This window comes from Euprymna scolopes, chromosome 37, assembly GCF_053919585.1.
Source record: "Euprymna scolopes isolate OS-2025 chromosome 37, ASM5391958v1, whole genome shotgun sequence".
Classification (NCBI taxonomy): domain Eukaryota; kingdom Metazoa; phylum Mollusca; class Cephalopoda; order Sepiida; family Sepiolidae; genus Euprymna; species Euprymna scolopes.
Window position 1 is genome coordinate 10,720,293 of NC_136518.1, and position 16,023 is coordinate 10,736,315.

Genomic DNA, 16,023 nt, shown 5'->3' on the forward strand with positions numbered 1-16,023 from the left:
TGTTTTTCCGCTGTAAGAAAAAAACTACTCAATCAAATTAAATGAAATTTTTTTTTAGAGATCTTCAGTCCAAAACGGATGCGTACAATATAACCATTTTTTGCGATATTTTCATTTTTTAATGTGTTGAATAAACTGTACAAGTGCCAAAAATTTTATTAAAAGTACAAATAAAGACTAGTTGTCTTATTTTTATCTTTTTATAATTTTGTTAAATTTTTATTTTTCAATGCCTTTTTCTTATATTTTATTTCAATAAATCGCTTCAGAATAGAAATATTGAATAACAATAAAAGTGAAGGAACTGCAATTTGTCTTGTCATCACTTCCGGTAGCAGCCATGTCGAAGATTAAGAAATATGTTAGTTGACTATAACCCTCTTTTTCCTCTGTTTTATTCAACATGCAGTTGTTGGATGTACTCTGTTTCGATTAAAAAATAGGCATAACAAGATTACCTCCCTTGGTTTATTAATTCCAAAAAATTCCAAAACAAAAATTTAAAGGATTTCAGAATACACTATGATGTCATAATAAACCCTCTTTCCCCCCCATCCCTTCCCTCCTCCTCCTCTCTTATTTATATATTGTTATTCCTCTCACTACTTCTCTTATCATTCACTCTCTTAATTATGTTGTTAGGCCTTCCTCCTACCGTCTGAAACATTATGTATAGACAAAACTTCATGAGCTGAGTTTCTTACCAATAACTTCTGTGCAGGGATTTATCTGCATAGAATTACCAGTCAAAGATACGTCTTTGCCCATCAGTCCACTAGTGGGCAGGCTGTTGTTTCTTCTGTTAGCTCTGTTGGGCTGGGGTATCTGTCCCAGGTAATCCTAACTAGTCCAGGTTTTATCTTCTCTCTTGGGAAGATGTTAGTTTATAGTCAATCAGCTGAGGTGGCCCTACTGAAGAATGCCAACAGAGCTACAGAGTGTGTTACTTCTTTGCCACTGGTCTACCATCCCCACCTTCCCATTTTGTGCCATATTTTCCTGCAATGGGAGGGAGTTAAATATCTTCTTTCCGAGGACTTCCTATCTGAAAATATGTTGTTAGAAAATTGCTTCCCTGAGAGCTATAACATGGTCCTCTGTAAGTTTCATGTGAATAAACTTTGTCATAAGCCGTTTCCTTGAATGGCTCATAGCCTTAATAAATGGTGATTTTTTAGTAAGAAAAAAAAAAAAAAAAAAAAAAAAAAAAAAAATGCTTTGGCCAGAGAGAAAGTAATGTAAAATCAATAAATATTCATTATTTTATTATCATCAGCAATGAAATTAAAAAAGCCAATTTAAGGAATCATTTTTGGCATCGGAAAATAGGCACAAATTTTTCTGATTCCGATATTGATTTCGATATCCCCAAAAGTTTGGATTTTTTTTCCGATTGAGTGGCTTACATATGTGGTGATTTATTATTTAAAAAAATGCTTTGGCCAGAGAGAGAGAGAGAGAGAGAGAGAGAGAGAGAGAGAGAGAGAGAGAGAGAGAGAGAGAGCAAGCAAGCAAGCAAAAGAACTTAATGTACGAATGATTAAAAATATATTTTCTTTACTTTACTTTTATTCATTCGCAAACAAGATGTTGCCACCAAGTCATAAGAGGCTACATTTCAAAAACATTACAAATTATGAATATTTCTATTCAAAATTATGGCAAAGACACTAGAAGATGCTCACCAATCTGTAGCGGAATGTGGATAAAAATGGATGGTCACATTCAATGCTGCCAATACAAAGCTAGCTTCCTTCAATAATTACAAGAAACCTTCTCCACCATCAATAGCAATGGCCAAGAACACATGACCTGAAAGTATTTCCTTTAAACTCATTGGCCTAATGTTCACAGGGAACATGAACTGGAATAGATACATTAAGAGCATTGCCAAAGCTGCTGCGAAGAAAGTGGGCTCTCTCTACTGTGCTAGAAAGCTACTTGCACCTGAAAGTATCCTGTACCTCTATAAGACCACCATTCGCCCATGTATGGAGTACTCTTGTCACATTTGGGCTGGTGCATCTGCTACTTGTCCCTCACTTCTGGACAGGGTTCAGAAGAGAGTCGCCAACCTGATAGGTCCTGAACTGTCGTCTAGGCTTCAGCCTCTCTCCTATCGATGAAATGTTGCATCCCTCTGCATGTTCTACAAGTACTTTGATGGTGAATGCTCTGACGAACTACAAGTACTTGTACCCACTTAATGTAAATATCCCTGCCAAATCCGACAAGCAGCTAAATCCCACTCCTACACAGTAGAGATCCCTAGGTGTAAGAGTTTCTTTCCCAGAACTGCTAGATTTTGGAACTTCCTTCTGGGATTCTGCTTTCCCAACTGTACTGACATGCAGAAGTTCAAGTGTAATGTGAACAAACACCTTGCTACTCATTTCCCTTCATAATATCCCTGCAACTTATGTCCCTGATAGTAGCCCCCTACTTCAAAGTGGCACTGTCTTGTTTGGGGTGAAAATTGAATTTAAAAACAAAAAATCTTAGTTGTAATTGATAAAGAATACATATTAATGATGAGACAATTCCAATATTTTACCTGATTCCGATACAATTCCCAATTCCAATTCTTTATAAATCTCAAAATATTTAACGATAAAGTTGCTCTTTTTCCCAATTTCCATAAAAACACGTTAAATGTGCAGATATTTTCTTAAAGGTAAAAATACACACTTGTGGGGGCTGATCTATAGATTTTATTTCCGCTGTTAGTTTAAAATCAATAAATATTTATTTTTTTTATTATTATTTTATTATTATTATTTTTTATTATTATTTTTTATTATTATTTTTTTAATTATTTTTTTTTAATTATTTTTTTATTATTATTTTTATTATTTTTATTATTGTTTTTTATTATTATTTTTTTATTATTATTTTTTTTAATTATTTTTTATTATTATTTTTTTATTATTATTTTTATTATTATTTTTTTATTATTACTATTAGCAACGAAAGATTTTGTTTGAGGGTTAAATTAATTTCACGCCAAATTTTTAAATTCATTGAATGACTAAAATTTGATTTATTTGCTCTATCTTGTATATCGAGCAAATCTTATTTAGGTGGGATAGTACTTATAGAATGTTACTGGCAGTAATATCTTGTCAATCTTAAATCCTAGGTTTCCTTACCAGCTGATTGTTGGATAATTTTATTCTGAAGTATATTCTTCAACGTCACAGTCTTTAGATTGATAAGATGTCAGAAAGGGTCGCTTTCATTTGAAAGTTAAGAATTACATATATATTTGGAAGGCTAGAAAATTACACATATTTTTTGTATAAACAAATTTATTGTTTCACTCAGATATTTCGATGAATACACCCTTGTCAATGAAGCCTGTTTTTTCTAGCCTTCCAAACGTATCTATGTACGTAATTCTTAAATTTTAAAATATATGCAATGCTTCAAATGCAGGTAATATTTCTTTAATTCACTTTGCGTGGCTAACGCGACACCCTTGCTGATTATTGTTTTAGAAAATCATAACGTTATATGACCTACGAACTAACATTTCTCTTCTGATCACATGTTTGGTTAAAATAGTTTTATTAAAATGTTTTGGATCAAAGTGCGATAGAGTACCTTTTACAAGTTGATTTTTTAGGGGTATTCAGCTCTGTTTTGAACAAATGTCACATTTAAATTTGCCACCAACAATCGTTAAAATCGTCATTATACAATGTATACTCTATTGTTTTCACTGGTCGCCATATTTGTTTTTGTAGTGTCTAAGTTTGGGAGGAACAAACTCCTCAAAATGAGGCACTCTAGATTTATATTTTAAAAACTTTTGTAAATATGTAAAAAACAAAAAATAAATGAAATGTTGGTTACGAAAATCCAAACACGTTTGTTATTTTATATTTGTTTACAGACGCCATGTGTGTGTACGCGAAGGTCAAGGTCAAACCTATGTCAATGGAAATCTGTTCTTTTTTTTTTTTTTTTTTTTTTGGTCGATTGGGGTTTTTATTCTCGTCTTGATCCGAAAGCTATACATCACTGATTCTGTAAATGAATCATGATTTCATTGACATGAAATGCCATTACTGTTTAGAAAAGACCTTATGTCTTAATGAAAGTATTTTCAATGCCTTTCATTTTAATTCATTTCACTACATTTTGTGATAAAGAGCGGAGAACCGCTTGAAATAATAAAATATAATAAATTAAAAACATTGTATTTATGCTTCTTACACTTCCAATAATCTTGAAATTAGTAGAAGCATTTGTGGAATAACATGACTGTTGTTTGGGCGATCGGGTTTCGATCCTGGCTTGAGGTAATTGCTTGTCTAGCCACACTGATGAGCTGTGAAATGGCGAAACTACTGTATGTGTATGATTATAATGCTCCCTATCTTGGGTTGAGCATATTGGGAAGTGATATACAAATTACCATTAGCATATGAAGCAATGCTCTTTGTGTAAACAAATTGAGCTTACATACTTTGGACAATGTCAAAACATTGTTAATTCACTGCCCGCATAGCAGCAGCCATATAGCGCAATGGTTAGAAGCTCCGACTGTCGCTTGGGCGATTGGGTTTCAATCCTGGCTTGAGGTAGTCGCTTGTCTAACCGCACTGATGAGCTGTGAAACAGCGAAACAGTACTGCATGTGGATGACTGCAATTTTATATATATATATAGTTATCCGCATAGAGTATTGTTTCATTGCATCACAACTCATCAGTGCGGCTAGACTAGCATCTTTCCCTAGCCGGAGATTGAATCTAAAATCCTTGCATTGATGATCATCAGTTCTACCCATCAGCCCATGGGATCAGTGCTCGCAAATTATCTCAACAAATGTCCATTAAATAAACACATGCCCACCGCTTTTACAGTGCTCAAGCGGTTTATATATATATATATATATATATATATATATATATATATATATATATATATGAGCATATGCTAAAAAAGATAGTGGCATATATGCAACAATCTTTCCCTCATGGCATCTGTGTTTTAGAGTGGTTTCTTCCTGGAATGATCTATAAATAACTTATAATAAAGTTCTTTATTTTTACTTTTATGACTTTAAAAAAAAATTCTGTTTCCTCTTTCACATTTATTCCTTTTCAAAAAAAAAAAAAACAACTTTCATTTGTTTACAAAGTCATTCGACGGAAGTGACATCAGACAAATTTTAACGTATGGATGACTAACATTGTATATAAGTTTTATTCAAACAGTTTTTATTTGAACTTTTATAAGAAAATTATAAACTGTTTTTTTTTTGTTTTTTTTTTCAAATAAAAATCTTTATAAATATTTTTTAAGCAAAATCTTGTAAAAAAAAAAAAACAGTTCATAAATATTTTTTATAAGTTATATTTTTATGTTTGATTTAAAAAAAAATGACCAACATCTTTGATGTTTGATTAAATAAAAAAAAAAAACAGCGCATAGATATATTTTTATTATAAAAAAAGTTATAATTTAATGAAACACATTTAAGACATACCATACAACCAATAAAATGATATGAATGTTTTATAAATATATTTGTGGTGTTGAAATTTATATATATATATATATATATATATATATGATAATGATGAATAGCTATAAATTTGTAAAAAAGACACAATTTTGTTTCTGATTCTGATACCCTCGAAAGTTTAGATTTTTTCCAATCCCCAATTCCGATTAATCATCCAAAACTAATATATATATATATATATATAAAAATTATTTAGTTTTTTGTTTATTTTTGTCTTATGGAATTTGAACCATATAAATTTCCTCAAATAAAAAGAGATAAAATCTTTTATATTTTCATATCAGCTCAATAGTAAACATTACACACAATTTATTATAAAACTTTTTTTTTTTTTCTTTTTAGGTTTTAAATATCAATTGTTTTTCAAATTGGCATTACTTATAATTTATCGTAGATTATGCATCAAAAACATTTTTTTTTCTTTTTAGTGACAACTGTGTTTGATGAGCCGTTCCCCTTAAGTAATCCAATTCTCCTAATTTACACTTCTAACGATTACTATAATATTGTCCTTTTGACTAGTGTACATTCTTTAATCCTTTGTACACCCTTTAAGCCTTATCCTTGAGTGGCATCTAGACCTTGATAAGTGGTGATTCCCTTGTAATAAAAAAAATCATAAGAGTTGTATCCCTTTTTAACCATCATTGCATCACAATTTTATAAATTTAGAAACAAATTCTTTCTATTAAAAGTTATGTTCAATAAATTTGATATTTGTATTCATCAGATTAATCAAATTACTGTTCCCATCTTGAGTGTCATTTACACGTTTCGATCGATGTAACCTCAGCCCTTCTTTAGGTGCATCTTGTTGAACTCAAATGTTTCTGTCGAACTCAGAAATTTGTACAGAATTTTGAACAAAACCCTTTATTTACTTCAGGGATAGCATGCTCTTGTTCCATCGGCTATGTCTGGATAGAGGTCCTAAGTAATTCGCAATTGTATTTCCAGCTGACTACAATATGGCAGTCTTCAAGTCCAACGTAAACAAGTTCTTGATGAGCCGTTCCTCTTAAGTAATCCAATTTACCAAATTTACACTTCTAACGATCACTACGATATTGTCCCTTTGACTATTATACACTCTTTAACACTTATCCTCGAGTTGCCTTTGGGCCTTGATAAGTAATGATTCCTTTATAAAAAACAATATTGTATTAAACAATTCAATTTGATGTAAAAAAAAAAAAAAAAAAAAAAAAAAAATCAATTTCTTGTTTGGTCTATCTATACCATGCAACAAAACACGTGTAAGACGTACTATACAAACAATAAAATATGAATGCTAGTTAAATATATATATATATGTGGTATTGGAATTATATATATATTAGGTTGTTGCATAAGTTCCCACCGTTTGTTTTTTTTTTTTTTTAAGAAATTTAACAGCAAAAGTGAGTTCGTGTGGAACCCAAGTTCCAAGTTTTTGTGTGAAACACTTTAGCAAATATCAAAACATGGTTTAGAACTAAATTTTTTTATGGAACGGCAGGAACTTATGCAACAACCTGGTATATATATATATATATATATATATAATGATGAATAGCTGTAAATTTGTAAAGAAGTAAATTGTTCTCTGAATAGCTGTATGCGTTTCTATAAAAATGTTGTAATGCCCTTCCCGAATAATTTCAATAAAGGATTTGTTTCTCCTTGAGGGTTAACCCATATTCTTGGCCGACATCTCTCCATATAAATCTGCAAATGTCATTTGTAGACACCCACACACACACACACACATGACATTTGTTCACGTCCGTTTTTATTCTCCTATGAGGCGACTTTCTAAAAATTTATGCTAAAATAAGACATAAAATAAACAACCTGAATCAAACGCTAATGAATAAAAGCGTTCTTATAATACGACCGTAATATGATGGAACATCATTTACCCCTGGGTTGTGAGTTCCTGAGTAGGAAAATAAGCAGTTGTCGTTTAGCATAGTTCTTTGTTAAAAAAAAAATAAAATAAAAAGAAGAAGAATTGAGTACTCTCAGTCATCAATCCTGTAAATGTGAACATAAATATATTAATTTCTTCTACTTCTTGGAGAAGGGAATAATGTAGGTGAAATGGATCACGGCCTAAACTCTGAAAAAGTTAGAAAATAATTTACACTGGGAAAAGTGATGAGAAAATAAGATAAGCAAACACTAACAAAACTAATCATTGAACTTCCTAGACTGGATGGCGCCCATGACAATTGGATAACTGGAGTGAGTGAGCTGAGAAAAAAGTGGATGTAGCCAGTTCTGATGGTGAACTATAAAAACGAAACAGTTAGGATTTCTGGTCAAAAGTGGATATATATATATATATTTTTTTTTTTTTTACAAAGGAGTCACCACTTATCAAGGCCTGGAAGCTACTCGAGGATAAGGATGTACAGTAGTCAATGGGAACATGTAGTAATCATTAGTAGTGGAAATTTGGTAAATCGGGCTACTTAAGGGAACGGTTCATCAAGAACTTGTTCACATTTAGGAAGCAAGTGTTGGAGTTGTTTGAGGAGACAGAGCAGATCAGTTCAGGAAGTGAGACAAGCCCCTCATGAATGTTAACATTTACAAAAAAAAAAAAAAAAAAATAGTATGCCCATGTTATTCACCAAATTTTGTAAAATGTAAATTTCCAAAATTCATAATTGCTTCATATAAATAAATTTAAAAAAATATGTTAAAATTTACACCAAATGTTACTCATTCTATTTTTTTTTTTAAATATATATTAAAAAATTCATGATGATTGTTGAATTAGTTTAGGAGATTACTCTCTCTCTCTCTCTATCTATCTATATATATATATAGATATATATATTTCACCTTTTATTTATACCAATCCTTTAATTTATGAAGTTCAATGTAAATATAAAGCATCTATATATGATATATATATATAAAATAGTAGCATTTATGTCTACAGCCCACACAAGTGGACCGATCATGACCAAACCCGACATGGTGATGATCCCCCACTTAGGGAGAGTGCACACTATTTTTCAAGGTCAAGGTTAAATGTTAAGGTCGGGACTTTGCTAGTATACAAATAAATGACAAAAGGTCTATATTCCAAATTTCAAGATGTTGTCCATCTTACCATTTAATTCTTTAAGTATGTTAAAATGTCAAATTTTTGACGGCACCTGTTTCGTAGCACAGAACCATTCATGTTATTATTATGTCATTTTTTAAAATTTATTTCACCCATAACTCATCAGAAGAAAAGGAACTCAACTTTAAAAGAAAATAAAAAGAATATGGGCATGATCACTGGGGCCATGACAACAGCATATTCTTTTCATTGTTTTGACTCTCGAGACACATCCGACACAGTTAATCAACCGAGAACCACATCACTCTATATAACAGCATATAAAATATCAACGGATACACACTCGAGAGTCAAAATAATGAAAAGAATATGCTGTTGTCCTAGTGCTAATGAAAAAACAAAATCTGAAAATTGTAATTGAAGTTTCAATTGTGTTTTCTTTTAATTATGCCATCTTTGAATTTTTTGAACATTTCAACATACTTGAAAAAAAAAAGAAAGTAAGATGAACAACATCTTGAAATTTGGACTTTTTATATTTATTATATTACTAGCATTTCAACCCGGCGTTGCCCGGGTGTTTGCATGTGTCTGTTGGGCAAAAAAAAAAAAAAAAAAAAAAAAAGTGGTAGTAGGAAGGCAGGCTCGAACCCGTACTACGAAGGAGGAAAAGAACGGGGGGGGGGGGGACCTGACATCTTTGCTGTTACGACCACCGTCAGACTGGAAGTGACTTATGTTTAAATTAAGGCTAGACAATCCAAGGGAGAGGATGACTTTAAAAAATCAGAGAAAAAGCGCTCCCCCCCCCCTTATAGAAAGCTGTCCAGTTGAAGGTGAAGATATTAATGTTTTTAGCCAATTTTTCGATATTTGTCATCTGAAAGGTCGAACTTCAAAACAATACTGATCTTGGTAAAATCCGTCGCTTCTGTCAAAAGTTTTAGACCGACATACAAACATACATACATATATACATTTATATATTGGTAACTAAAAATTTTTGACCCAAACCGATTACAAAGCTTGCTCTATCTCTGAATACCCTTTATGAAAAATTTCAAATGTTTAGACCAGAAATTGTCTGAGTAATTTGGTAGAGACTTTAGAGGTCAATTTTTTTTAAACTTTGACCCCTATTATGATTCCTTAACATTTATTGTTTTGGGCTCAAATCAAGTTATTAAGTTAAATCCATTAATTAAGGCTAGCGGAGGGGGGGGGGTCTGGCGTTGCCCGGGTGTTTGGAGGTGTGTGTTGATCAAAAAAAAAAGTGGTAGTAGGCAGGCAGGCAGGCAGGCTCGAACCTGTACCAGGAAGGAGGAAAAGAATGTGAAAAAAGAGTTGGTAATTAGCTTTTGCCTGGGTGAAAGATATTGGCACAAAAACGAAATAAAAAAAAATGAAAAAAAAAGATAGAGAGAGAGGTGGGATCGAACTCGAAAACGTAGTGTGATTAGCCTTTCTCGCTAACCATTACGCCATAGCGGATAGCGAAATCAATGAGTTGGTAATTAACTTAAGAATCACGCACGCGCAGAATGAACATTGCTTTTTAAATCTGTCCGGAAGCCAGTTAAGCTTCCTGCTTTCTGCCATTTGTTTCCCCATAAGAACATTGTTTTTAATGTTGGGGTAAAAGAGGGCACTCTGGCAGCATCAAAATAAATAGTAATTGTCTCAGTCGTGAAGGACCAATTACAGAACAGATACTACCCGGCTCAAAGGCCGGGAGTCTGCGGTTGCATTCGATTAGTTTTGCTTTATTTATACGACGCGAAGGTGGAAAAGAAAGTGTGAAAAAACCTGACATCTTACCACTCGGCCACGACGGGACAGAAACTGAAGATCGTTCTAATTTAACGATTAAAAAGTTATGTGACAGGTGCGTAAATTTAATGAGGTCAAACATCACGCCAGAGGGGAAAGTTTCTGCGTTTCTTCCAAGATGTTGGGGAAAACCAGCTCCCCATAAAAGGGGGAGTGTCCAAATGAATAGCAATTGTCTGATATAAGGGGTTTTGCCAACATTGATTAAACCTCATTGCTTTCTGGACGTACCGGGCACGAATGCCAGGAGGCTCATTTTACTACGGATTCAGTTTCACTTATATACAGAAAAGCCAAACAAACATGCAAAGAGTAAAACATATTGCGAAAATAGTGTGTAAAAGTCGTCCAAATAAAAGACACATACAACCTCCTTTCGTAAATCAGAGATATTATAATCTAGGTGGTATATAAAAAGTTCTAAGAAACAGTGATTTTTAAAGATATTTGTTCATTTTTTGTTTCTTTTTTTTTTTTCAGTGCAGTCCATGATTTTTTACTAACTGAAGATATCCTAGCATACACAGGTTCACAAATTGGTATCAAAGATCTGATACTTACGGCTGTAAGTTGTTTTTTTTTATTATTATTTCATTTTATCACCTATTATTATCTATATATTAATATCATAGTACCTTTAATGTACGTACGTATGTATGTGCGTCATAATTTTCAGATTATAAATTATTCGATCTGGAGATCCTATTTATTAAAAAGGAGGATAGAAAGTGATAAAATACTACAAACATTAAACTAGCATATAGATACGCTAGTTTAATGCTGGTAGTGTGTTATCACCTTCTATCCTTAATAAATAGGATCTGCTGATCACTGAAGACGTAATTTAAATTTAAAAAAATTATGTCACTTTTGGGTCATACATAAAACTAAAGTATACCTTAGTGTTTTGGCTGGGATTCCGTTCTGTCTGAAGATGGTATAATGATATTGTGAGGGTTTCTGTTCACGCCGGGCGTCCATACAATGGAAATATATTACAGATTCCTATAAGAATATTGGAGATAAACCGTAATAATCAGATATATTCTGACACTACACTAACCAGATTACTTAGATAAATACTTTTACAGTTTTAACAAAAAGGATATAATAATATCACGGGGTCTCCATTAACGCTGAATGTCTACAGAATGCCCAGCAGCAATATATTACATATGAAAGATGCCACTATGGAATTTTCACAGGTCTGCTAGTTATTATTATTATCACCTCCATCTCTTCCTCCTCCTCATTGGAAAACATTGAAGTGTGGATGGTCAAAAATGACAATTTCTTTAATCGCAATGTTGCTTCATTCAAAATATATGTCCAATTTTCTACTAGAAAAGAAATGTTAGGAAAATCTGTTTGAATTTTAACGGTTCCTATTTGCTTGTCTCCCTACGAGGTCAAACTTAGACCCAAGGTCGGTTCTAAATACTGAGAAAATTCAGCTCCCCAAAAAGGAGCACACTGGATTGGAACAAAAAATAAATGTTGTCACAGTTTAGAAGGATCTCTTTCGGTGGGAGCAGTTGATTGGAAACTTCTATCATTACTAACCAGCAGAGATTTTTTTTTTCTTACATAGGCATCCCCGCTTATCAAGGCCAAGAGGCCACTCGAGGATAAGGGTTAAAGAGTGTACAGTAGACAGTTGGGCAACATAGTAATCGTTAGTAATGGAAATTCGGTAAATTTGTTAACTTAAGTAGAACGGCTCATCAAAAACTTGTTTACATTGGACTTGAAGACAATCATATTGTAGTCAGCTGGAAAGCAGGAAAACAGAAGAGAGTTCCACAGGTGTGCAGTTCTAAGAAAGAAATTTTTTTCATGGAATCTATGTTTAGGTTTAGACACAGATAAAGAGTGGGGGAAATTATTGATAGTGTTTTCTGCTAGACGAGTGTTTCTTGTGAAAGTTTGGCGAGGGGGGACCATAGATTGGAGCTCAATCGAGCACTTACCATGAAAATAACGATAAAGCAGAGACAAACTCGCAACATCTCTTCTGTGAGAAAGAGGTTGCAGGGAAGAGAAAAGGACATCTCCTATGAGGCTATTTTGAACTCTGTCAAGGCAGGATAAGGTGTTTCTAGCAGCTCCTGCCCAGATGTGGCAACAGTACTCCATCCTTGAACGTACCTGGCTCTTATATAGATAGAGAATTGCATCAGAAGTGGGATATCTACTGGAACGATAGAAGGATCCCACCATTTTTCCAGTGGCCTTGGCAACGGATTTAATGTATGTGTTCCATTTAAGATCAGGAGTAAAGGTCAAGCCCAGAAGCTTGTCAAAACATGAGGCCTCCCCAAGACGAGAGCCATTCATTTCAATTGATGCCAGATGAGGATCAGAGCGTTGATGATGTAAAGATAAAAGCTTGGTTTTAGATGCATTAAAAGTAACAAGCCATCTCTTTCCCCATTGTACCACATGCTCAAGATCAGAGGAGAGAGAATCGGAGAGAACTTGGTCGTTTAGTCTTAGATGTGCTACCATAGATAGTAGTGTCATCAGCATAAATGTCTACGAATGATGTAAGGATGTGATTTGGAAGATCATTAATGTAGATCAGGAAGAGAGTTCGGCCCAGGATGAACCCCTGAGGGACTCCAGCATTAATACTGTGAGCTTCTGATTTCTGCCCATCAACCACTACTCTTATGAACTTATCAGAGAGAAATGATTTAATTGAGAAGATATTTCCAGCGATACCGTAGCTGGAGATCTTGTGAAGTAAACCTTTATACCATACCCTATCAAAGTCCTTAGATATGTCAAGAGCAATTGCCCTAGAAAGGTTGCCTCCGTCGAGAGATTCACTAATCCTATGAGATATAACTGTAAGCACATCTGCTGTAGATCTAGCAGAACGGAAACTATATTGCGTGTCACTAAGAAGGTTATTTTTGCTGAGATGGTTGATTACTTCTGTATTTAACACAGATTCCAGCAACTTGCTCATGACGTACAGGAGATCTGCTACTAAGCTCTAACTCTTGGGTAAGATTCAAAAGAGAGTCGCCAACCTGATATGTCCTGAACTAGGCTTCAGTTTCTGTCCCAGCGACGAAATATTGCATCCCTCTGCTTGTTCTCCAAGTATTTTAATGGTGGATGCTCTGACAAACTACAAGCCCTTATACCCTCTCGACGTAAATATCTCCGACAAACCCGACAAGCAGCAAAATCCCACCCCTACACAGTAGAAATCCTTAGATGTAAGAAAGCCTTCTACTACAATAGTTTCTTCCCCAGAACTGCTAGACTTTGGAACTCCCTTCTATGTTCCTGTTTTCCCAACTGTACTGACATGCAGAAGTTCAAGTGTAATGTGAACAGACATCTTGCTGCTCAACTCCCTACATAGTGGTCCTGGATATGACCTAAAACTATATCCGATGGTGAAGCCCCACCTTGCGGGTCTTGGGGAGCGTGAAACCACCCTTTAATTGCCATTGCTCCCAGGTCCACTCTGACCCGGAGTGGTAGTACCTGTTAGGGTCCCAACTATGGGTTAAATAGAATCTGACTTAAAAAAAAAAAAAATACTCCATTAAAAATCGTTCCTCAAAATAACTAGATTCGGAATTAAATAACCTGAAAAAGGTTGATATGCCGTAAAACAAAAACAACCATCGAACCCTACATAGTATCCTAAATCAAAGTGGCACTGTGCCTTGTTTGGGTTGAAAATGAAATTAAAAAAAAATTTTTTAAAAAAAGATCAGAATATTTTCTTAATTCATGGCATCTCTCATATGCTGTAAAATATGGAAATCTCAATTTAAACATTTTTTTTTCTCTTTCTTTGTTTTAAATTTTAATATAAAACAGTAATTTCATCCATTGTGTTATTGTTAAACGTACAATGTGAAATATGAGAATGTTATTAAAAAGTTGCCATTCGTGTTCTTTTGGGCGTGATTTTAACTTAGCATAAAATTTTGGTTTGAATTTCAGGAATTTCCAGTTGCTCAAGACACTCTTGCTTCCACATTCTTGGCCGTGATTGGTGGATTAGCCAAAGACCAAGTAAGAATCACTTTTCTTCTTGTTATATAATGTTAACAAAAACATGTGATGTGTATGATCGCTAATATATTACTACCCCCCCCCCCCCCCCCTTAAAAAAAGGAGATAGTAATCCCTGAGAAAAAGGAATCCTGATCACAGAACAAGCAACAAGCACTATATTCCCCCACCCCCCACCACCATCCGAAAAGGATATGGATGACATCATGACAAACCAACACATACTACATAGTGTTGGGACAATTAAATGAGATCAGAATTTGGGTTCTGGAATAACTGGAACTTTGTGGAGTATCAGGATTAGAAAAATTTGTGTCTATTTTCCGATGCCAAAAAGGATTCTTTTAATTTTATTTTTTATTGTTTTTGTTTAAAACTTAATTTTCTATTGCTGGTACTAATAATAAAATTACTAATATTTATTGATAATACTAAAATCTATGGATCAATATCCTCACCTCAATGTATTTTTACGTTTGTGATGCACATATTAGGTTGGTGCAAAAATAATGTGTTTTTTTTATATATATGTTGAACGTTAAAAAACAACATCATTTTTGCACCAATCTAATACACTAAAAAAATTTTTTTTTTAAATCTATAACTAAACATTTAGAGATTTTAAAAGAATCAGAATTGGTAATTGTATCGGAATCAGGAATTTAGAACAGAATTGGTTATCGTATCGGAATCAGGAATTTAGAACAGAATTGGTCATCGTATCGTAATCGGGGAAAAATATTGAAATTGTTCCATCACTAATAATACACTTTTTGCACCTTTGGGAGGGGGTGATACACGGGAGAATGGTATCATTACCACATAACAAATACTACCCCTTCCCATCCCACATGACAAAAAAAAGGTAATTTTTAAAAAAAATTTTTTATTCATCTTCAAACAAGGCATATTGCTACTTGGATGTAAGGGGCTACTAATTAGGACCATGCCTAAGAAAGATTAAGATTAGTTTAGGTTGCAGTTGAACTTCTGCATATCAGTACAGTTTGGGAAACAGGTAGCAGGAAGGGAATTCCAAAGTCTATCCATTCAAGGGAAGAAGATATTAGAGTAGAAAGCGTTCTGGCATTTGTGCACCTCAACAGTGAAGGGGTGTGATTTTGTTGCTAAGCAGGTTATGTGGAGGGAGCACAAGTGCAACGAGTTCATCAGAACACATTCCATTAAAATACTTGTAAAACAGGCACAGAAATGCAACATTGCAGCGATGGGATAGGGGTTGAAACCTAGGTAATGTCTGAGAGGATAGTATTGTAACAAATACAAAAAAGGAGGAGGTTATGTCTGGGAAAATGGTATTTTTTTTTTTACATGGAGTTCACCACTTATCAAGGCCCAATGGCCACTCGGGGATAAGGGTTATTGTGTGTACAGTAATCAATGGGATAGTGTAGCAATAGTATTGGAGAATTGATAGGGTGTCATTACTTAGGGGGGGGGCGGTTCATCAGGAATTTATTTGTGTTGGACTTGAAGACATCCAGGTTGAAGTCGGGAGGGAAACAGGCAAGCGGAACAGAGTTCCACAGGC

At 33.9% G+C, this 16,023-nt stretch overlaps 1 protein-coding gene across 1 annotated transcript in view; it reads left to right on the forward strand.

Annotated features, from left to right (window-relative positions):
- Window positions 1-16,023, forward strand: part of LOC145261081 (large ribosomal subunit protein mL44-like) — a 125,672-nt gene that overhangs the window by 27,677 nt on the left and 81,972 nt on the right. Inside the window, exons 6-7 of the mRNA XM_080119261.1 lie at window positions 10,908-10,992; window positions 14,400-14,471. Coding sequence (XP_079975387.1) covers window positions 10,908-10,992; window positions 14,400-14,471 — 157 coding nt within the window. The remainder of the gene's footprint in view (window positions 1-10,907; window positions 10,993-14,399; window positions 14,472-16,023) is intronic.